At 35.6% G+C, this 25,314-nt stretch overlaps 3 protein-coding genes and 1 long non-coding RNA gene across 6 annotated transcripts in view; 1 reads left to right on the forward strand and 3 right to left on the reverse strand.

The window, feature by feature from the left end:
* The window catches only part of fam20cl (family with sequence similarity 20 member C, like), a 265,004-nt gene that overhangs the window by 18,172 nt on the left and 221,518 nt on the right, over positions 1–25,314 (reverse strand). The window lies entirely within an intron of this gene.
* On the reverse strand, positions 4,578–14,334 carry dnal4b (dynein, axonemal, light chain 4b). Its single transcript, NM_001020502.1, is given in 4 exon segments — positions 4,578–5,360; positions 10,687–10,770; positions 13,591–13,673; positions 14,234–14,334. Coding segments are annotated over 3 exon segments (321 nt in total). The 5' UTR covers positions 13,663–13,673; positions 14,234–14,334; the 3' UTR covers positions 4,578–5,195.
* LOC137490747 (uncharacterized) lies at positions 17,134–20,622 on the forward strand. Of its 3 annotated transcripts, none has more exons than XR_011010739.2 (7): positions 17,134–17,178; positions 18,770–18,827; positions 18,917–19,009; positions 19,133–19,290; positions 19,386–19,481; positions 19,656–19,773; positions 20,469–20,622. It is a non-coding gene; the product is annotated as an uncharacterized lncRNA (long non-coding RNA). The 3 variants fall into 3 exon arrangements; XR_012397841.1 differs by lacking the exon at positions 20,469–20,622 and adding an exon at positions 17,740–17,812 and having other exon boundaries at positions 19,656–19,889; XR_011010738.2 differs by lacking the exon at positions 20,469–20,622 and having other exon boundaries at positions 19,656–19,889.
* On the reverse strand, positions 23,370–25,221 carry si:dkey-179j5.5. The gene is given in 6 exon segments (NM_001105148.1): positions 23,370–23,629; positions 23,733–23,836; positions 24,325–24,457; positions 24,596–24,643; positions 24,985–25,041; positions 25,170–25,221. Coding segments are annotated over 6 exon segments (384 nt in total). The 5' UTR covers positions 25,198–25,221; the 3' UTR covers positions 23,370–23,615.

The following is a 25,314-nucleotide window of genomic DNA, read 5'->3' on the forward strand; positions in this document are numbered from 1 at the left end:
CTTCTAGAGGTGAGACGTGCATAAATTCTGTTTTGTGGGCTTGGGATTCTCCTCACTATCTCAATCCTGAGACAGATCGGCATGTGAGTCTGTCAAACATACATGCGCCCCCACATCCACCACGCATCTGACTGAGCCCCAACAGATGAATAACACAGAGAAATCCACACGCCGCCTGCTGCTTCTGTGATCAAATCTAGCATCGTGCTATTACTCAGCAGCAGAAGGGGAAGTGGAAGACGTGACTCTGACAAATAAATAAAGATACGTGCACACGTTCTTAATCATTACAGCACTAATATGGGCATCCAAGTGTGAAGAAGACTGTGAAAAAAAATGCCTTTGCTTCAGCTTCCTAAGAATATTAAATAAATAAAAAGCAGACACTTGAGTTTGTTTTTGGATGGGTGTCAGGCCTTTTTTTTCTTCTTTAAAGTCTTTCAAACCATTTTTGGTGATAAGGTGACATTTAATTGAGGTTCAGAGACTTTTAGATCCCAAAACCACACTGACTTCTGCAGTTATACAGCATTTTTTAATCCTTAAGCCACGGTCACACTGCACTTTTCGCCCCATACACTTCCATTCATACGCAAGCTTGTGCGACAAGTTTTGCAGTTCACTGCATTGCAAAGTTCAAGCTTTGTAAACTTTGACCTCATCATGTGACTACAGACGATCAATAAAAGATCATTAAAAGATGATTTAAATGTAAAATATGGACCAATCGCTCAATTATTAAATGTCTAATCGTCTTGTTTATTCCCGCCCTTTTTCTCAGAGTCATATGAAAGAATTTTGCATGCTCAACCTCTAGTGTTACCACGGCATCACATTTAGAAACTGATTCATAACACAGTTGACTGGGATTTCTTAATTAGTGATGTTTTATGAACACATTTCAGGAGGAGTGTGCACAGGTGTTTTGTCAAGGCTAATTCATTATTGTTAATCTTTCTATTATCCAATCAGCGCAAGACCAAACCACTATAAACAGTCAAGCATGTCCTACCTTCGTTTACTCTAAACTTTCAGTATCCCTTCACCACCCCAACTCCACACCTTTAAACATGATTTCTACATACATTGGAGTGGGGCTTAGCATTCTGAGGCCGGGCAAGAGGGGCTGGGGTTTCCTAGCATTCTGAGGCCAGGCAAGACACTGTGCTCAGACCACTACCTGTCAATCTATCCTGACAAGGAAAATAACACAAGATAAGACTGATTTATACTTAAAGCACATGCATATGCTCCGGCACAACCTTCATGCGGTCGCATAACCTTCGCTGACGTGCGCATGACGTGTAGAGCAAGCTCTGTGATTGGTCGGCCTGGTAGCTGTGACCTGTATGCGAACACGTGAGAGCGAGTGCTTACAAGTGTCGAGTCGTATGAAGTAGCTCTGATAGAAACTGCTGTTTGTGTTTACCTTAAGATTAATGTGGTTGCACATCTGCTGGTTCCCACCTCTGAATGAGGGAGTTTTAGCTACTTGTGTATTAAGGTAATGTTCTGAAAAAACAAAACACCTGCGAAGAAACCCGACACAGAGGAACCTAACATAACCGACTGCCAGCTAGTGTTTCGGAAGTGTTATTGCAGAACAACACAAACAGCATGCAGAAGTATAATTGCACGACTAAACGCAAGGCAGGCACTGTGGGTCACGGCGATCACTCAGAAGTAGAAGTATAAATCAGCCTTTACACTTCTGCGTCAAGCACACAATTATGGTACGGCACAGCCTGTGTGGTCGTATACCCCTCACCATGGCTGACGCACACCTCTCAAAAAATGTAACCACATCGCAACGACGCTTACTGCAAGCTCTGTGATTGGTCAGCTTGGTATCGCTGAGAGCTGCGAGCCCGATGGAGCAATTGTTTGCAAGTGTCGAGTCCTGTAAACAATCTCCAGATGGAAATTTTTAATTTGTGTTTACCTTGTGATTAAAGTTGTTGCACATCCGCCGGTTCCCGCCTCTGAATGAGCGAGTTTTGGCTACTTGTAGCGTTCAGGAAAAACAAGATATCCATGACGAAACTCGCCACAGAGCAGCATAAAATCTACTGCCAGCTAGCGGTTAGGAAGTGTTCTAGAACATTTCAGAAACACTTGCTGGCAGCAGGTTTAAATGTTCCTCTGTGTTGAGTTTTTTTGCAGGTGTTTTTCTGAATGCTACCTAAATGTACAAGTAGCTAAAACTGGCTTTTTCAGAGAAACATTCAACAACTTCTATCATAAAATGAACACAAGACAAAAGTTTCCTTCTGGAGCTCCTTTATGAGACTCCACACTAGTAAACACTTGCTTCATCAGGCTCATGGCTCTCAGCACTGCCCACACTCGTTACTACCCAGGCTGACCAATCAGAGCTTGTGTTCGTTGCGACTTTTAGTTACATTTTTTGAAAGGTGTGCGTCAGCACCAGCCACTATGCGACCGCGCGCAGGCTGCACCGGGCTATACGCATATGCTTGACGCAAAAGTATAAATCAGCCTTTAATCTTCCCGAGCTTGGAGCACTCTCCCCAAACAGCATACCAAATATGCATATCCTATTCAGCCAAATGTCTGGAACTCGTGAGTTTTGTGTTTTTGCTATTTTTTGAAAGCCATTTCTCATTTATCATTATAAAATATTAATAACTGTGTGGTGTTTGCAATTGTTTTCATTCAAATCTTTTTTAAAATATGTAATATTTAGAGTAAACAATTAAAAGGCTGTGCAGTATCAGCTAATGGTCAATTATGTCTGTCCGTGTTGCTAAGTAACAGTCTTGAAATGAAGCTGATCAAAAGAAAGATGCCAAAGGGCCAAACGATTGCAGCAAATTAGTTTGGAGTGTGGGAGGATATTTGGTTTGTGTTTAGGACTACTTGACTGTGGGTTGGTAATATGGCACACAAATGCCTTCGGCTTTCAAACTATTCACCAGCAAACAATATTTGATTTCCAGGCCAGAACATTCTCTGTTTGTTCCAGGAGAAAAAAAAAATCTTCTATAGGATCCTACTTTAATATAATGTTTAAATAGTTAGTTCACTTCAAAATGAAAGCAACCTGTTATTAATTACTCACCCTGATGTCATTCTGAAACCCTGAAACCTTTATTCATCTTCAAACCAAAATTAAGATATTTTTAGTGAAATTTCGTTCACGAAAGCAATGTGCTCTGTATGTTTGTTGTGCTTTGTTCTAAACAGAGAAAGTTGTGCGTAGGCATCAGTGAACAGCTATCTTGTCAGTGAGCGCCCTAAACTGACACTGAAGAGAATAAACTTTTTAATAAATGTATTATTTTAATTTTTTTGTGCACACAAAAATATTTGTGTAGCTTTTTAACATTACAATTGAAGTCACATGGACTGTTTTGATGATGTTTTAGATACCTTTCTGGGCGATCATTGCTTTCTAGAGAAGGTCAGAAAATGCTCATATTTTATTCAAAATATCTTCATTTGTGCTTAAAGATGAACAAAGGTATCTAGTGTTTGAAACGACATAAGGGTGATTAATTAATGACCGAATTTTCATTTCTAGGTGAACTACGCAGTGAAATTGTAACACAAATCCTTCCTGAAATGTTAAGGTTAGATTTTGGTCAAACTAAGTCAATATTTAAAAAAAAAAAAAAAAAGCTTTGATACCATTTAATAAATAATTAGTTAAAGATGTTTTAATTGAATTTAAAATCCACTCAAAGTGCACACTGAAATACTCAATGCATTTATGAATTAAGGGATGGCAGATTGGTTGCTTATGATATAGATATATATTTGTAGAATGATTTTTTTTAGGGTTTTCACCTTGGATAGGACAGTAGAGTTTTGACAGGAAAGCGTGGGGAGCCGAGAGAGGGGGAAGGACCGGCATAGGACCTCAAGGCTGTAATCAAACTTGGGTTGCCGTGAGCACCGGAGTGCTTGTATCAACGCACTACCACTACACCATTGGTGCCGACCTTATGATATTTTTATTTAAATCAAATTAGAAATTCCTTTCTGATTCAATGGGGAAAAAGAGCAGCTTAAATATTCTACTAAACTTCACAAAAAAGCTTCTAGATAAACATGAAAGAATATCTGAGTGCAGTTTTACTTTAAGTATCATATGAGAAGCCAAATGCAAAGAAAACTGTCCTTACGGCTGCAGGGATGCTTATTTAAAAGTGAAAAGGTGAGGGAAAAAAGGTTAATGTGTGTTTATGAGTATGCAGGGCAGACTAACCTGACAGTAGGTCAATGTGTGTGTGCGTCTGCGTGTGTGTAAACATGCTCTGAGCCAGATTTCAACAGTCCCTTGTGCAATAATCTGACAATAAAGCAAACCTATGCTCTATAAATCCACTTACTTTCTTAATACATATCTATTGTGATCCATTAAATCTATTAACTTAACAGACAAACGACTTGGTTCAGACCAGCGAAATAAGGCATTTTCTTCACTGACTTCAGCAAGTATAAATATTTCATTCTAGACATTTTAAGCGCTGCTTTTGGGGTAAGCATTCGGCATATATTATTTAAATCAATTTCCTGTCATCTCAGTGGTGTAAGACAGCATGAAAAACGAGTTTCACTTCACTAATGGGGTTTTATTACACAAGAACATGACGTAATAGTCATTAATAAAAACAAACACACATTAGAGCTGTGCAAAACGTACACCTCCTATAAAATATCTGAAGTTTTAAAACTGATCAAATGTGTTCATATATAGTAATTAAAAAATATCATTTTTGTCTTATAAAAATACTCTATCCTTCAGAAAAAAAATGAAAGGACATAACAATAAGAAACAGAGGGTGGACAGATAAAAGACAGGAGAAAGAGTGGCTTAAATGGACAATAAAACCTATGATGGTGTGCGGTTTTGAGAGAACTGAGATGAAATCATAGAATGCTACATTCAAAATGAAGTAAATTAATGCACCCTGTTCAGTTGACAACATAATCACACGGCAATTTGTAACTATTAAAGTTAAGTTTGTGGCTGATTCTTTTGAATTTTGTAAGCTCTAGTTCATACATTTTCCCACAGACCACTTGCATAAATAAACCAATATTGCCACATTGTAAAACAGTTACATCTTTCCAGGAGATCATGTTGGTATTGAATATATAGAACCATGTTCATGTGGCATATCCACTTTAAAGTCTGGAAGCTCATGAAAAGTCTTTGAGTGCTTGAGTTAGGAACATTTCCATACACAAACCGCCAAACTTCCACCAAAGAACATGTAAAGCAGGTTCTTGACTTCATGTGTGATTTCGAACCCGAAGCCTTCGCCAATCACCACATGCCAAGAGCTCCCAAACTTCTTATCCATCGACTCCTTTATCATTTTAGCTGCGCTCTGTTGAAAAAAAAAAAAACAGACAATCAGAAGGAATGTACAGTGTTTGGTAGTAATTAGCTACAATGTCATTCAATTACTTCCACTGAAAAAAGAGTTTATTTTTAGGTCCACTAGTTACAGTTACTTGTGATGTACTTGCCTAAATAAGTTCTGTATAAATCAAGTCTGATAAGCAGAGTAGTAGTATTTTTGTGGTACAAATGAAACCTAGAGAAGGATATATTTCTCAAGAGAGTTGCACATGTTTAAAAAACATTGAACTGAGTAATTGAAACTTGAAACTATGTTTTGATGCATATTACGTTAAAATGATAAAAGGGTCATGAAACCCCCCAAGCACATTTTTGGAGATTGACAATGACTAGGCCTGTCATTCATATCTATTTTTTGTTGTACGATATTATTGCACCAAAACACATTGAAATAAATGGTATTAATGTATTTTTATGACCATTTTATGCCACTCATTATATAGTTCCAGAATGACAATATAATAGCATCATAATGCAAGTACAATCTTCCAAAGCACAAATATTATATGATTCTTACGAATATTTAATTTAATTATAGTTATTTTAACAATGTAAAAATTGGGCATTGAAATTAGAATGTGAAATGCATATCCTAAATAAATAATAATAAATGTTAGCAAAAAAGTACAACTTAAAAAACAACAGAGATTGAAATATCTGCTATCAGATCTATTTTCCGTTTTCAGAGACTGACATGATGTAGTATAGTAATTTATAGTAAATACTATAGTGTTTTTTAGCCATACTGACACCAATAGAGATAGAAAGGTTACACAATCAGCTACAATGTTGCTAGAATAGTTTTTATGTATGGGTGATATATTCAGGGTATATGCAGGAATCCAAAAGGTAATTGTAATACCTTTAAAAAAAGACCTTCTTAGAATATTTTAAGACTTCATTGTCTTTTCAAGTTATTATCAGTATCAAACATTTAACTTATTAAACAGTTGTTGATAAACAGTTGTAGTTAAATAAATCAATGAAGCACAACCATCCAACAAAACTCAGATAAGCCCAGAAGAAACAAAGCTTAAAAGAGTAAATTACGTGGTTGTTTTTAAAGACTGTTTAAACCTGTCTTTCTTCAACCAGGAGTACGCAAACTTAAGTAACACTTTATTATAATGGTCCACTTGAGTATTACTAGACTGTCTGCTTAGCATCTGTTGATACTGCTCCTTCAACAGACATTCAACTGACTATAAGAAACTTTGCAAGTACATGTCAACTTACACTAACCCCAACCCCAACCTAACAGTCTACTTATAATCTAAGGGCCTACTCACACTATGCTCTCTGAACCGTGCCCAGGCCCGTTTCCCAGATCGTTTGGGAAGTGTGAGTGCATTGAATCAGGCTCAGGCACGGTTCACTTGGCCGGCTATGGCCCGGTTGGAAGAGCTGGGCCTGAGCGTGGTTCACTTGGGCTTTGGCGCAGTTAGCTGTGTGAAAGCAAAACGCGCCTATGCCCGAAACTGAAAGCAAGACGTGACTTTTAAGGGGCTGTTCCATATGGATTAATTATTCATTCCTACTGTTTAATAAATGCAAACTGTCGTAGATTATTGCAGGAGTTTTCAAACTTTTTCAGCTGAGGGCCCATTTGTGTAGGGCGAATTCTTTTGGGGACCCCCAAAAATAAAAATGACGCCACCCCCTCAAATTAACAACTGTACTTAATTTTTTTTTTTAAATTGTATTATTCAATACATTTATATTATTATATATTATTCAATAAATTTATATTATTCATTATCTGGATTAATTTTTGTAAGATGTTAGTTGAGCTGACATGGTTTCAGTGCTTCAATCTATTGATCAAATCTTGATGCGCAGTACTCATTGTGGTCTGCTCTCACTGGATTATTCCATCAAGCCATATTTTGTGTACAAGTCGTCACTTTACACAGTTTTTATGCCATTTTTATGCTTTTTTCAGCCTATGCACAGCTAGACTCTTCTGTACTTACCCTTACAGCTGAGAGTCTAAATGTATCAAAAGATTTAAAGCTTTAAAGTTTTTAAGAGTTTTGTCAGTCATCAGCCTGTTAACAGTTAACTGTACTGTTGTAACTAGCAATACTACAATAGAGGCTGTAGTGGTTCAGTGTGTTGAAGTTTTGTTTATTTTTATTCCTTTTTTTTTTTGTGCACATCATAATTTACTCAGGTCGGCAATCCTGACTTACACTGATAAAAAATAATTTCCTAAATGCAATCTAGAATTGGGTATTCAAGTTCAAAGAGCCACAAGTTTTACTTTGCATAATTTTAGAAGCTTTGCTGACTTTAAAATGTTCATACCAGTTTGTTCTATTAATAATAATACTGAACATTACATTTAAATTAATTACACAAACAAATATGGGAAAAAGTGGAACAAAAATGCATTTATATTCAGAGTATTAAAATTTGAGCAGGTATGTTGAGCTCCATTAAATACAGAGCACTAATACATTTTAATATTTAATAATTATTAGCCCTATAACATAACACAAACAGATACATTATAATTTTTATAGGCTATAGTGGTTTTACTCAGGGTGTATAAAATTTAGTTTTTTTTAATCATTATGAACCAATGTGAGTAAGAGGTCCACTGCAGAGCTCATCCAGCTGTCATTAGTGTAACAGGAGTGAAACTGAGCACTCGCTGATGTGATGACAGCTCTATTCATTGTTATTGCAGCACTTTTTGCTTTACAATTTTAATATGTTTGTTTGCCATGCAGCAAAGAAGACCGTCTGATATTTGTACAATGCAAAGTGTAAAGCCTGTCGCGCTGTGGACGAGGTGCAATGTTGTGCCGTGTCTTTAAAATGCTATTTGTTCCCTATGAGTGAAGCCTGCGCAGAGAGGCGCATACTCCGCAGCACCCAGCTGATCGGTTACTTAGGAACGCAAGCCATAAACAGGGAGTGCTTTCAGCCACTGATAATGTTCTTATTGATCATGTATTTTAACTGAAATATAGTCAGTCAAACCGAGCATTCATTTAGTTGTTTAGCGTAAAAGAGGTAAGCGTAAGTGAAAGGTAAACGCCGTCAGGTGCAGCAGACAAGCGCTAAAAATCACAGTCAGGAAGCGCCTGGCCAGAAGCGCTTATTCAATAAAAGTCCCCGTCCACAGAGGCGGGCCGCTGCGCTTCTTTTCCTGTGTCACGAAAGTGTCAACTGCATTTAAATGACATAAGCATAAAGCTTAATTTTTGCAGTACTTTTGAGCTCAAATTATAATAAAAATATATTAACCTTCAGAATGATGCGGGACACAAAATTCATCCATGTGGGCTCATTGATCTAAAATTTCTTTGCGGCCCCCCTGGCGCCATCTGGCGGCCCCCCAGGGGGCCGCGGCCCCCAGTTTGAAAACCCCTGGATTATTGCACCTTCAGCAACCACTTAATTCCTGCAGCACGAGGACTTTATGGTTGTTTATGAGAGCCAAAAGTGTTCGGCGAAATATTTGACTGCATGTCACCGCATCCCAAACGACTTACACGATATAACTAAAGAAATGTCCACTGTGCTGAGCGAGAGCGCTTCTCTTCGGTTAAACTGAACAGCGCATCAATGACGTAAGCGTGCCCAGGCCGGAATGTAATGTGAGTGCGGGGGTCGGGGGAGATGGGAGGGGGGACAAGCATGCTTTGGCCAGGTTAAAGGCAACTGATCCCTAAGGGCCTACTCACACTATGCTATCCTAACCATGCCCAGGCCCGTTTACCAGATCGTTTGAGAAGTGTAGGTGCTCTGATTCGGGCTCAGGCACGGTTCACTTGGCCGGCCTTGGCCCGGTTGGAAGAGGTGTGCCAGAGCCCGGTTCACTTGGGCGCAGCACTTGTTGCACTTGTAGTGTGAGTGCAAGCGTGCCTGAGCCCGAAACTGAAGACGAGACATGACTTTTACGGGACTGTTTCATATGGACTTATTAATCATTCTTACTGTTTATTGAATGCAAACTGTCATAGATTACGGGTTGTTGTGATGTCGGCCGTCACCGTAGAAAGTCTAATCTTTCTTTAATTTTTTGGACTTTTGTTTGACAGCTTTACGAGGAGCACTGTAGCTGTAGCACCAAGGTACTGTTGTATGATTTAAATTATAGTCTATATATGCACCAATAAACAAGTCAAATGAATGAATAAATAAAATAAAGATGGATTCTTAAATATCGGTTTTGATTTTACTCTAAATAATATGAATACGTTTTGACAAATGTTTCTTTGGGTCTGTGTGTGTGTGTGTGTGTGTGTGTGTGTGTGTGTGTGTGTGTGTGTGTGTGTGTGTGTGTGTGTGTGTGTGTGTGTGTGAGAGAGTTTTTGGTGTATCTTTAATATGGATCGCTATGCAAAATATTTTCTAAAACATCAAGCAGGAACTTGTCTACAGCTCGTTAATTATGAAGATAAAAAAAATTAAATAACAAAAATAAAATGCTAAAAATACAAAGATAAAAAGAGCAGCATTTTGCTAAATATTACTTTATATGCTTTATATCCTGCTATGCTGTGTTGTTTCATATTCGTTTTTTATTGCACTTGATGCATTCGTTATATGTTTGAATACTAAAACAAACAACAGCCATTGTTTAAATTCTAATATTTTACCATCAAAATGTAGTATATTTTATATAATTATCAACGTTTGATATAAAACCGCTGTGTAATTTGATTGACTGTTAAAAATGAAATAATTTAAGTGCAATATTTTTATTAGTGAAAGTGCCTGCTGACTTTTGACAAGGTCAATGCAAAAATATATTTCTGCCACTAATACAAATGCACGATTATTGTTGCATTATCATTGTTGTTTTTTTCTGTAATGTACGGAGATTTGAAATGTATTATTTATTTCCCCTCTAATCATTTTCAATAATCACGTTACATTTTGGTAATTTGACCTGAGGCATGCAACATATGAGCTCTAAATAAATACGGGTGCAGTGGCTTGTAGCTATATTTAGCACTCCTATGTGAGAGAGTGGCATAACAGTGTTTAGTTATGTGGTTGTTTTCGCTTTTACACATAAGAATAAAAAAAAAATGTTTCGGCTTTTATTTAAATTTGATTGAACAAAGGGAGCCGTTTACATTGTTTTACCAAAGCAACTACTGATGCGTTTTGCGTATCGTTCCGGAGCTTTGTTGCTGCAGGACGGTAGAAAGTGAAGCCCTATCTATGCTGTCAGGCCCGGTCTGGCACGGAATGAAATGGTTCAGCACGATAGTGGAAAAGCAGCTTAAATGTTTTTTTTATTTAGTTTTTTGATAGTAATGACCACTGACCTCATTATTAGTGGCAAACTTTTCACACGCTGTAACACAGAGCTCCATGGTCTCTACCCGCATCTCTTCAGGCATATCAGTATGCTGTGGAGGAAATTTGAATTAATCAAATAGGATTAATCATCAATAAAGGCCCTGATTACTTTTTTCTTAAATTTTCATTAAGCTGTAAAAAAATAAATAAATAGATGTTGAAATACTGAAGATATAATGTCAGTACATCCCTACACTGCCCACAGGAAAGAATGAGAAAGGGAGAAAAGGAAGAAATGGAGGTGTAGAAAGGCAGTGAAAGCTCAGACAGCAGCTGAAATCTCTCAGTAGTTCTTCAGCAATCCTCTGACCTTCGTCAGTGTCAATTAATATTCGCTGCGTCAGTCCAAAATCTCCATTACCAAACATTACTACATAACACAGCCAAGGAAAATCTCAAATGCTTTCAAAGAAAGAAAACCAAGCCATAGAATGGCCTAGTCAATCACCTGACTTCAGATCAATCAATCTATCAAATATAAAATACAAATTAAAGATCAGTTTTGATAGACGAGACCCACAGACCCGTCAAGATTTTTACACTCTGTTTAAGTCTGTGAAAAACTCACAACTAAGCAATGAAGGGGTCTTAAATCTCCATATGAGAAGCATCTTTAAGCTGCCTTCACCAAAAAAAGCCTTTATTAGTATTAAATATATTTCAGTAGTTCAGTACTTTCTCTTTGTGTCATTCCATTATTACAAGTAATTAAGTTTTCAGATTTTTTTTGTGTTGTTGTATTTTAATGTTTGTATTGTTTGGGTTTTTACTAAAAATCTGGTTCAATTCCATGTCTACAGCTTCTTTATAAATATTATTCTCAGGAAAAAAAACATGACGTGTTCAAAACTTATTTTCCCTACTGCACGTTTTCACCTCAACAATGTAATAAAAAAATAATTTAAAGTGCTGGGAATAGCAGAAAAGAAAGCATCTGGCAATTGAGAGGTGGATATGGGAATGATGAGGATATCACGTTTTTAAAATAGATTGGTTTAAAGTTATCATCATATTTTTTTTAAGTTCATCATCACATCTTTTTTGTCCAGATAGAATTACACTTACATTTTTCCCATGAAACAGCTCTTAGAGAATTACTGCAGTAATACCTTTACAATTATGTCAATGGTGTTGCAGATAAATATAGACCCATCTCCTAGTGTTGCCATTTTTGGGGTTCCAACGATTTGGTCCCAGTTTAATTCTAAGCAGCTTGATATTTTGGTCTTTACATCATTATTAGTTAGGCGACGACAACAACATCCCAATGGCTTGTGAATATCATGCATTTTCTAAAGTTGGAAAAAGTTAGATGCTCTGGGAAAACTAATTTCTTTAAAAAGTGCCAATGTTTTATAACTTACTTTTATTCTCTTAACATCTTGCATTCCATTTAAAAGACACTCTCTCCTTCCTTAGTAATTTTATTTTTGTTTGTTTTAACTATTATTATCTTTTACTGTTTAATTGTAAATATTACTTTTAACATTGACAATATATCGGAACATTTGATTGTGATTGTTGAATGTCTTCATTCAGTTGGTTGTAATTTTCTGTACACTTGTATTACTCGTTTCCATTTCTTTCACCGTATTATTATTATCATTAGTATTTTTATTATTATTATTATTCTCTATTGTAAAAAAAAAGATAATATGTAACTATTTATACTGAAATAGTATTTTCGTAACAAAATATTTTGACATAAAACAGCTCTTCAGTGTTGACATCTGACCTCAACAAAGATTTCCAGCTCAAAGAGGGCAGAGCCCTAGAGCCAGACCTACCTATTATGTGATTGATCACAGACCAATGACAGACCAAAGGTGTTTAAAAGCCAAAGAAAAAGCCTTACAAAGAAAAAATCTGAGCAATAATAATGTATGTAAAGTGTCAAAACTAATTGTGTGAATTTGTGTTTTAATTACATTTGCTTGTTAATATGAGCTACATATTTCTTGACTGAAATAATAAAAAAGATCACAGTTGTTTTTAGCATTTGGTTTTTACACTGCGTGTATTTACATCCCTTTGTGTCTGTTTATTTACCTGGGAATAAAACGCAGGGTATAAATTAGGTAAAATGGTCAAGTTTATACACTATTAAAAATTAAAAATTCCCCTTATCAATCACTCTATTGAACATTAAGAAATATATTTTTATGTGTCTCTCTGTGGGAAAGGTGTTGGGTTTTTGCATAGTGCCTTTAATATCTTGTTTATATTCATTTCTTTTCCTTTAGTCCCTTTATTTATCAGGGGTAGCCACAGCAGAATGAATCAGCAATTTCTCCACCATATGTTTTATGCAGCAGATGTCTTTTCAGCTGCAACCCAGTACTGGGAAACATCCATACACACTCATTGTCACACACACACACACACACACATACTCTACGGCCAATTTGATTTATTAAATTCACCTATACCGCATGTCTTTGGACTGCAGGGAAAACCGGAGGAAACCCATGCCAACACGAGGAGAACATACAAACTCCAGACAGAAATGCCAACTGTCCCAGCCAGGACTCGAAAAAGCAACCTCCTTGCTGAGAAGTGACAGTGCTAACCACTGAGCCACCATGTCACCCCATCTTGTTTATATATTATTAATATATGTTTTGTCACTAAATGTACTCTCAATTGCCCGAGAAGAAAATTCTCCATAGGGAGACAAATAAAGCTAAATATTGATTCATTCAATCATTCATTGAAACAGTTAACAGCTAAAAAAAACAGCCAAAATACTGTTTATATTATTTATTGTGATGGGGGAATTGTATTTAAACAAATAAACATTAAGTTACCCTGAATCTGGCCCTAACACCAGTCCACTTTCTACTCAAATGTATTTACGCAGCAGTTTTTACCCTTATAAGAGGAAAGTTATGTAGTCTCTTATAATCTGCCTCTTCCTTCTTGCCATCAACCGTCTCTGCCATTATGTTCAGCCCTAGGTGAGAGAAATATATACAAGATTAATGTCACTTATAAAAAATAAATAACAATATGAAAAATCTAATTTAATAAATCTAAGATTCATATTTGTATTAACGTTATAGCTTCAGAATGTGGATGACAGTAATATTATGGTGCTTTGGGCACAGATACTTTTTACACCAAAATTCTTCTGTTGAACATGAAAGAAGATATTTTGTAGAAAGCTAAAAACCTGTAACGTTACAAGGTATACATTACCATGGTATGATGTTACCATACCAAATCATGGTAATTCACGTTGACATCAATTTTGGATAAAATTATAGTTTATGATGCTTGCTGGTAACGTTAGTTATACTTGCTTATGAAGTGACCATTTACGTTAGCCTAGTTAAAAACACGAACACTGTAACGTTACCAGTTATAATGAAACCTGCTAGCTTCCTAGCATCTTTGGCTAACTTGTATAGCTGGGTTATTAGTTTTCATTTCTATTAATGTTTATTTCTCGCTATATGTGTGTCTATCAATGCAAATAACCGAAAACGAGAGCATAACGAGACATTTACCTACCGTAATTAAAGAAAACAAGTTTTATGTGCTTAAAACGACGTCGCTATGGAGACATGTCCACCATGGCAACCATTCCTAGCCGACACAGCTGTGTGTGTAACTCCACCCCTTGTGATGCGTCGCGTGTTGTGATTGGATAGTGGGCGTGTATTTGTGGGAACACGTGGTACGTGGTAGTGATTTTTTTTGTGCTCTAACCAGCACGTAGTTATATTATACAATAAAATCCCTTCACATTCCTTAACAAGAAGGATTAAATGAGAAAAGAATATAATTGAATATAATTAAATAAAAAATTTATAAAAAAAATAAAAAGGTTTACTGAATCTGTGTTTTATTCGATAATGGAAAGCTATAATGAGTTTTTATTATTAGATAGATAGATAGATAGATAGATAGATAGATAGATAGATAGATAGATAGAAAGATAGATAGATAAAAAGATGATAGATGGATGGATGGATGGATGGATAAATATATAGATAGATAGATAGATAGATAGATAGATAGATAGATAGATAGATAGATAGATGGATGGATGGATGGATGGATGGATGGATGGATGGATGGATGGATGGATGGATGGATGGATGGATGGATAGATAGATAGATAGATAGATAGATAGATAGATAGATAGATAGATAGATAGATAGATAGATGATGGATGGATAGATAGATAGATAGATAGATAGATAGATAGATAGATAGATAGATAGATAGATAGATAGATAGATAGATAGTAGATGGATGGATGGATGGATAGATAGATAGATAAATAGATAGATAGATAGATAGATAGATAGATAGATAGATAGATAGATAGATAGATGATGGATGGATGGATGGATGGATGGATGGATGGATGGATAGATAGATAGATAGATAGATAGATAGATAGATAGATAGATAGATAGATAGATAGATAGATAGATAGATAGATAGATAGATAGATAGATAGATATAATAGCTAAATATCAAAATAGCTAAATAAAAGTGGAAAATGTGTGCTTGGTAATTAGTAGAATAAACTATAAAATAAAAATACAGTATGTTAATTTAATTGAATTTTATGTCATTATATTTTTTTTTAGTTTTAATGACTATAACAACTCTCATATGGTTTATTAATTTAGTTTAAGAATGACATGCTGTGAAGATTAATGAATGATTAATGTTTATGCATTTATTTGCTTTATTAGCAAAATAGCAAATACAAAGTAAGACAACTATTTAGATATTGTGCATAAATACATGAAAAGGCATAGAAAACAGTTCATGTTTTAAAAGCACCAACATCTTATCTTTCTGGCATATTAATAAAACAAATAACCCGGTAACACTTTACAATACGGTTCATTAGTTAATGCATTTCCTAACATGAACTAATCATGAACAACACATGTACAGCATTTATTAATCATAATTGAACATTTACTAATACATTATTAACATCTACAACAAGTTCAAGGATCACTTTATATATAAGGTGAAAAGAACAAACCTTCACCCATGGCAAAATATACAAGTTGATTTGGCCTCTGCGGGGCATAACTTATTAGCTCTAGTCTGTCAACAAAGTTTTTCAGACCAAACTATGGTGGCCAAGAAAACACATGCAAACAGAAAAACACTCACAAACTGAGAAAACAACATGCATTTTATCAACACACACTAATGCAAACCATCACAACACATGCAGCTACAGAAAAGTGTTGCAAATAGTGCAGACCAGGGGCTCCGCTTGGGTTGGTCGTGGGCCCTAATAACATCTCTGGAGGCCCCCAAAATGTGTGGGCCCTTAGAATCGTCCTAACTCTATCCCCCCTTGTGGCGCCCTGGGTGCAGACCTTAACCATTTTTTGAGAAGCATGCTGGGTACTTCTGGTTAACTGTCAATTCTTCGTAAGTGGATTACTCAATTAGCTGGATTTGATTACTGACGATTTGACACAGTTCAGGATCATTTCTTCTTCAAAACTCATCTGAGAGTTGTTGTCATACCAACAGTTCTGGTTGCTTAAAATCTGCAGGAGCAGGCTTATTTCATATACAGTAGACAGCATTTGATTAGGAGTTTTCAAGCAAAGGTAATACTGAAAGTATGTAGCAAATGCTTATACTTTTTAACAGTAGTAACCTATAGATTACAAACACTAGGGAAAATAGTAAAATAAGTACATACATTACAAATAGAAGTAAAAAAAACTAAAAACTAAAACTGTTATGCAATCTACACTCCAAAATAAAAGTACAAAAACTGTCATGGGGTGTTTCTCTCCTCAAGGGGTTCAAAGAGAACATTAATTAATATGGACTTTTTAGATACAAAAACGTTCTATTTTAAGCCACCAGCTTTAGTACAATTTGTATATGATAATGGACATAGCCAATATTCTCATTTTTTTAAGGAATAATAATTTATGCATGCACACATTTTGACAGCTAATATGACGGTGATTTGATGCTTTGCAAAAGTTGCAGACGCCTTTACCAATATCAAAATGCTTATTCTATGCATAATTCATTTAAAACTACAGTTAATAAGAAACTTAAATAGACCTAGGCTAATATAATAAAGAAAATTCATTTTAAAGGGCACCTATGGTGAAAAATCTACTTTTCAAGCACACTGTAAACCCTAATGCTGTAACTAATTAATTGAGTTGAGTTCTATTAACTTAAATCATTAAAATTCGTTTATCTTAATTAACCTTGATGAGTATTTAGAACTTTTTCTTATTTTTGAGTTTGTAAAAATTTAATCTTTCAAGTAAGGTGAACAATTCTGCTGGGTTTAATCTATACAAAATGTCTCTTTAAAGTTTCATTAACTCAAATTCTGTCAGCCTAGTGATTTTGCGTCTGACGTCATCCAGGTTCACGTACGTGCTCATGCTTCATTCGTTTTTTTCAAGATGGCGGATCGGCCTCGCTTCACACTACAGTAAGTAAAATATTTACAAATCCAAGAAATATTAAATGTATGTTTTAATTAATATAATCACAGTAACAGTTCAATGTAATGTAGAGTTAATCAGGGTGCGTTTACATGTCGTACATTACAGAAAACATGTTTAGCCTCACTTGTTGCTAACTAACGTTAACATTACTGTTTAAAAAGTTAGAATCAGTGCAATGTTAGCGTTAGTTGTAATGTGTTAACTCTGAATTTTAACAGAGTGTGATAAAGACAAAAATATTTAAAATCGGCAGATTACATTTTTCAAAAAAATTTAAATCTTGGCGCGAGTATGCCTTTTCTCAGCCTGTGCTGAAGTTGTCATGGAGACGCGCGCTCTCACAACCGCATGTCATGGCGCTGCGCTGAACTCCATCCAGTCTGTGAATGTGGTATTATCTTCGCGATCTGTAGGCACTTCGGAAACGAAAGGTGCAAGAAACGTAACGTTAATCATAACTCAAATGATCTCCGCCTAAACACTTAATGGTATTTTCTGATGACGCGCAAAAACGTAGTCTCAAAACTTAACTCTGTCACACGCAGCTTGTTGCTTGCTGATCCATGTATGAGGATAGCCTGACGGAGAACATTTAAGCTGCGCTCCTCACCTGAGCAGGTACAGAGCAGAGCTTCATTTTACACTACCACATTGAGGTAAAGTTGGTTTTATATTCATACATTCATTTAGTAACAACTTGTGACTCGCTCCATAAATTGTTTACCATGGTACTTTGTCTATTCGTTCTGAAATCACATGCAAGTATGACATGAAAACAACATTACACTAAATGCACTATTTTTTTTGACTGAACAATGTTGTACTTTGAAAGTCATTGCCTGCTAATATGATTTCACCATTAAGAATATGCAAAAATTACCTTTCTGAAATTATATTATTAAGGAGAAAGTCTGAATGTGTAAATATAAAACTAACTTTACCTCAATCACCAGCACTGATCAACACTTAATATTTCCTCGCGCTTAAGACGACATCTCTGCATATCAATGATTACCTGATTAATGCGATCAGTTAAGTGAGTTTAAATGTCATTTAGGTCAAATGTATTTTAAAGGTATGATAAAAGTTTTTTTTTTTCAATCTATTTTTTTAAATGTCTACTCTGGAGAGAATATAAACAGCCTAAAAAACAAAGTATGCATATCTATAACACATTAATACAAAATTATGTTATTAAATAAAATAATAACAAAACAAAATATTCAAGACGTGGTAAAGAAGACAGTTTTCTGATGTGCAAATTTTGTAGCTTAAAATATATTTATATCTTAAAAATATAAATATTTTAGTCTATATATTTTTACATCATTAGACAATAAGGTAAGTTTTGTTATTTCTAGCTTTTAAAATCAGGCCTTAAATTTCTTTGTCGTCCTATTCAGTTTTAGAAATTTCAATACTGTTTAAATTAAATCTGTGTTCATCGAATTAAAGCAACTAACATGATAATCAGCTCTATTGCTAACCGTTTTGGAGGTTAAGACATTTAGACATCAGGCAATTGTACTACTTCCACTCTCAGCTAAATGACACTGTGACTTTGTGTACATACAGAATTGAAGGTCAGGTGTTGCTGACTACAGATAGGTTCTTAAATGGAGGCATGTGAAAGGTGGGTAAAATATTTATTTTGTACTACTATGCCTGGCATATCCAGATAAAATAAATATTACAGTGTATTTATCAATGATACTTTTGCAGCAAGGAAAGTGAAACTTCAGCTAGACCTTGAGTCAGTTTACAACATGAAGATCCTGCTTTCAACATCTGATCAACACCTGATTTTCATCTGAGGTAAAAAATAGATAAGTAAATGAAACATAATAATAATATTAATACATTTTTTCTAGAATTGTATATTTTGTGGTGTGGGTTTGTTTTATGAAATCCTCTCGTGTTTCTTTTTGCTGTTTGCAGAGTACCAACATGTTACAAATGAGAATTTTCCCCACAAATTCTTTGCAAAACTGGACCACCACCTATTTCATTTGATGACAATTTTAAGGCAAACAGCATCCAAAACTGGCAAGACAGCAGATACCCTGGCTAATCTTTTAAAGGTTTATGATGAGCAGGTATGTTTGGGGTCACGTGTTAAAGTATACATTAAAATATAATTTGAATTATTATTATTTTTTTAATTTTTAAAAAATTGATTCTTGATTTCCAGGAACTAAATGATGTCAGTTCATGACGGACTACTGTTATCAGAGGTCTTTTGGTCTTGCTGCGTGAGCGTGACTTAAGATTCTTTAGGAACACCCTGGTAAGACTTCATTCATTCTTTTCACAATTAGGCATGTTTAATGAAAAGATGAAAGTTTTGAAAACTTTTACTTAATAACATATTTGTAATCAAGAATAATTGATGAATCATATAATATTGGCTCAGTCATTTTGATACTGTCCTTACATTAATATCCTTGAATTATGTTTTTAGATTGATAATCCTGCTGACTGAAGATGCTTTATTGGCCCTGCATTCACTGAGGGTCTCTGTTGTCCTGAAGAATGAATTGGACACCACCCACAGCACACTTCCAGACCTTTCTTGTCTTGTATGGATTAATATATGCTCTTCACATAATATATAGTAAAGGACTTTGAACTTGTGCAAAAAGTTTTGCTTGGCATGGATGATGGAAAATAAAAAGTCTCGTAGCATGGAAACCTAGTAACTTCAAAACATTTATTTACCTTTAATTGGTAAGTATGCATTTTATTATATATAGGGATAGTTTGTCCAAATGTAAAATTCTGTCATTTACTAACTCTTCACTTGTCCCAAACCTGCTTGAATTTCTTGCTTCTGTTGAACACAAAAGTTAAGTAAAGCTGACAACCTGTAACCACCGACTTTCTTATGGGAAAACAAATACTGTGGAAATCGGTGGTTACAGGTCTCAGCTTTTTTTTTTTTTTTTTTCAACAGAAGAAAGAAACTCAAACAGGTTTGGAATAAGTAAATGACAGAATCATAGTTCAACCAAGACTGAATATATATATATATATATATATATATATATATATATATATATATATATATATATATATATATATATTGTAACGAGCGCACACATGCCACGTCGTCCTGGTCGCTAATTCAACCCAGCTGGACCATCATCAACACAGGATCGTTCACAGCTGGACGTCATCAAGTGGAGAGGCATATAAACCAAGCCCACGCAAGAGAAGATGAGCTTCATTCACCCAATGACTCCATGCGCTAACGCTTGTCTCTGTCTCTCCACAGCAGACTCCAGCTCGTGACGATCCCACATCCGACTATTCACTGTCCTTCACTTACTTCCCGGAGCACCAGAGCACCTCACCTTGAAGAAGAGCACCGTTTACACCCCATTCACGTTGTAAATAAAGCACCCTCCGGGGACTTGTCTGTAAACTTATCCAACTGTGTCGCTGTTTTCCCTCTGCCTCGCTACAATATATATATATATATATATATATATATATATATATATATATATATATATATATAAAATCTGCTCTCCGTTAAACAGAAATTGGGGGAAAAATAAATGGGGGCGAATAATTCTGACTTCAACGATATATATATATATATATATATATATATATATATATATATATACAGTTTCTGTGTAGTTTACACTAAACGAGTCACTTCACAGAATGTGCACTTATTATTTTTTTTAACGAATGCCTTAAGAGTAAGTTTTACACTTATTAATGTATTATTAAATTTTATCAAACTTATAGTTGTTTTTTCTTGAGGCTCTTATGTCTGATATATTTACATTGTGGGTAATTTTTATTAATTTCAGAATAGTGTTCATTTTCAATCTCTTTATGTCTAATAGTTTTTATCGTATTAAGACATTTGTAATTGCATAGGAGACAAATTTGAAAGTACTGTTGGACATTTTTTCTTTAACAATAAATGTCTAAAATGGTATTGTCTGTGTGTTTTAAATTACAGATTTATTTTGACATTTATGGGGTTTAAAGATTAAAATAATGGCTAATTTTATTTGTGAAACTGACGATGGAGAAGTTAATTTTAAAAAATGCTATCAAAATGTATGAGCTGGGTGATTTAAGTATTTAAAGTTGAAAGAAATTAAAGCAATTAAGTTAATTGGTATTAAAATGTATGAGCTGGGTGACTAAGTATTTAAAGTTTGGAAAAATTAAAACAATTAAGTTAATTGCAATTAAAACGTATAAGCTGAGTAACTTGGGTATTTTAAGTTAGGTGAAGTGTCTTGCATGAGTACAACAAACTCAAAACTTAATGTTTCTGTTTACTTAAAATAGATAATTTCATAACTTAAAAAATTTGACGTAACTGATTACCTCAAATTTTTTGAGTTTTGTCAACTTATTCGGGATTACAGTGCAGTTTGGACATATATGTGTGTAAGTATAGTGTATACACTGTCATATTGGGGTGAAATAAACACCCAGTCCTTTTTTTTCCCCAAATTTAACAACATAAAAACAGTGGACCAATTGGAGCAGTTTTCAGATCGACCGCAACTTTATGTAGGAGTGCGGTCCCCCCACCCACCAATATTGATTGACAGCTGTGTGCATTAACATGTCTCCGTAGTAATGCATATACTTATATCGACAAGACAGGAAGAGCGCAAAGCAACTATAATAAAAGGTCTGTTCAGTTTGCATCATCAGACGTGATCAAGAGTGAGTTTTACATAAGTTTAACATGTTTTAAAATGTGTGCACGTGTGAAGTACAGCGATTCACTTCAGATTCAATTCATTAGCACAGCTTTGTGTCTCTCTCACTCTGTGTGTGTTTGCGCTATGTATGTGTGTGTGTGTGTCTGCGTGTCTACGCTATGTCTGTGCTATGTGTGTGTGTGTGCCTGCATGTATACGCTATGTATGTGCGTGTGTCTGCGCTACTTGTCTGTGCTGTGTGTGTGTCTGCCTGCGTGTCTATGCTATGTATGTGCATGTGTATCTGCACTACTTGTCTGTGCTGTGTGTGTGTGTGTGTCTGCCTGCGTGTCTACGCTATGTATGTGCGTGTGTGTCTTGCTACGTGTCAGTGCTATTTGTGTGTCTCTGCGCTGTGTGTGCGTGAACTCATTGTTGCAACTCCACAAAAAATGCATCAAATACTAATTGGTAAAGTTCTTACTGTAGTATTTCTCACAAACCTTATATGAGATCTGCTTCCTGAGTCAGCCGAGGGCTTGTTGAGGCATGTTGCTGACAGGCATGTGGGATCGGTGGGCGAGGATGACTCGCCTTAAAGGCAGAGTTAAAAAAAACAGCAACAACCTTTTCCCAGCTATAATACAGACATTTCAAACAGCTTTAATAAATACTCTGATGGGTGTTTTGAGCTGAAACTTTACAGACACATTCTGGGGACACAGAAGACTTATAATAAATATGAAAAAAGGGGCAACCTATGTGCCCTTTAAATGTAAAACCAAATTACCAAATTACTAAATACTCTTGATCCACGAGAGTGTAAAACCTGCAGCCCACAACAAAGTTTTTGCATATCTTATTTAATAAACCATTTACTATGATTTGTATGTAATGTTGCTCACATGGATAATTGAATATTAATCAGATGATGTCATTACGCTGCTGTGCTGTCAGCCAATCGTTGCATTGCTGATTATGATTTCAAGAATCGATAGATCTATCCTTCACAACATACCCAGTGATCTCAGATTTATCCTGACATTTTAATCTGATTCGCAAACTTAGCCAACCAAATTAGCCAGAGATCAGTTCTCAAGATTAAAAGATCCAGGATCTATCAAATCATCTTAGATCATTTAAGCAAGGTACCAAGAATAGACCCCTGGTTTCAAAATATTCTAAACCATAGTTTGCTTTGGCCCTCGCTAATTGCTTACATCAGGAAAGTGTAAATAGAAGTGCTCGGTGGACTTAAGGAAAATTAAAAGTCCCTGTGGAGCACATTCAAAAGCATGCAATAACCTTCTCTTTTTTATGTTCTCCAACACAATTCTACATGTTCTGCATAGTTATGCACATTTCTCTAATGGTCTGTATATGTGCTACTATTGCCTTTATCAAATTGGACCATAGGCATATGGTACCACATGAATTATGCCTTTATGTGCTCTATTTGAAGTAACACAAGGATTGAAATGCCACAAAAAAGAATAACCACCTCATTCATTTTTATTGAGAAACTTCCACCTGAGCATAATAGAAATATTAACTGTATGAAAAGAAACCTGCACAGTAAGGCAGAAATCAGAACAGCAAACTTGCTTGTATCCCAGTCCCCACATGGCTTTTATAGTGCAACCATGCTTAATCTTCAGAAGAGAAACTTTAAAAGGGTATTTGATTTTCAAGCAGCCCATGTATGGAAACAGAGAAATAGAGATTCTAAATACATAAGATCAGCTCCTATGATCTGCAAGAGAGGAGAAACAATTTTAAAAAATTTAGTGTTTAAGTTAATAATTCAACTGAAAAAGCCACTAATGCAGCTTAAATTTCCCTGTGCAATAACTTACGCTCGCAGCAGTATTTGACTCTCAGATATTTGTATGTGTGCTCACACGGGTTAGAGAATACACTGTTGGTGGCATGTATGGCGCAGTGCACACTCCCATTACACCTGCAGCATGAAAATAACACATTTTAAATTAACCATATTAATTATGCAGATCACACATCAACTAAGTTGAGTCTCAAACAAACATTTGATTAAAAAAAATTAATAATAAATCCCCATTATCCAAGAAGGGTATAAACTGAGGTAGGAGCCAGCTCCAAATGGGCAGGTCAACCCCAAGTGGGTGGCTTGTGGTCCAACTCGACTATACAAACCTGTAGATTCCATTGATTTGAGTAAATTACATAGAATTCAACCTATTGTGTTTATTAATGTCCCACCAATCCTAAACACAATCTCACAGTAATCTGTTGTGTTTTAATAACACCTACCACAACCCTACCCCAACACTTTAAAGTAAATATTGTTTTATTAACATTTACCACAACCCTCAACCCAACCTACTAGCATCTGCTCTCGTATTTGAAAACCATCAATATAAAAATAAGCCCAAGTATTAGAATTATTAAGCAAATTGCTGTAATCTATACCTTTCTGACACAATGTGCAGTGCATGAGGAGAATAGCAGTTGGTGTTCTGGAGCTGGTCTTGAGGTTGATCATAGCAGATTGCTTTAGTTTTACGCCCATAGAGTGCATCAATTATCGTGATCTTATGATGTTCTATATGTAGAACAAGAGTACAGAAGTTAATAAAGAGAATGCGTGTGACATGATGAACGATTTTAGATTTAATGTGACATGATTAAAACAGCAGTATTATGTAGTCAACAGCTTTAGTAGATTGATGCTTCTTCTTACTTGGACAGGTCAGATACAGGAGAAACCCCTCACATGCAGTTACAACGTCTGAGAAAAGAAAGACCAGCTTTAGAGCATTAATTATCACTTAAACTGGTCTGCGATTGAGATGAAGGCTCTGAATAAGTTTGGTGCAGATGCACATTCACTCATCTACTCTTTAACACAGAGTTGTTCAGGGTCCTGACAGTGCATGAGTGAACTTTCCCCGTTCATATCAATTGATTCACAAGGTATCTGACTATTTGTAAACACTCATCTCAATATTACCATCCACATTTAGATTTTTGCAAATACGGAGCAAAGGACCAATAAAGTGTCAAGCATTCCTACGTTGCAATCAATCAATCAACAAACAAACAAACGGTCTGAAGTCATCAGAAATGTACCAGTTGGTCCATCACAGTCATCTGCAGATATCAGCAGACTGCAGTTCATAAGCATTACTGTAAATACAGATAAGAACTGATTAAGACACCTGTGCATTGCTAATCAGATGCACACAATTTAATCTTTTCACCACAGTTACATGTTCACCAATGATATGCTTTCTAAAACCCTAAAAGAGACTTACAGGTAAGAACTAAACTGAGACGGCCCATGATTCTGCTGTCGTCCTCAACACTGCATATAGACTTTACTGATTCATATTTATAGGCCGCTGGTCTGAGTGGTAATGAGCGACACCTGTGCTCCACACCTGCAGTCCCACAGAGGAC

This window comes from Danio rerio, chromosome 22 (genome assembly GCF_049306965.1).
Source record: "Danio rerio strain Tuebingen ecotype United States chromosome 22, GRCz12tu, whole genome shotgun sequence".
In the NCBI taxonomy this organism is placed as follows: Eukaryota; Metazoa; Chordata; class Actinopteri; order Cypriniformes; family Danionidae; genus Danio; species Danio rerio.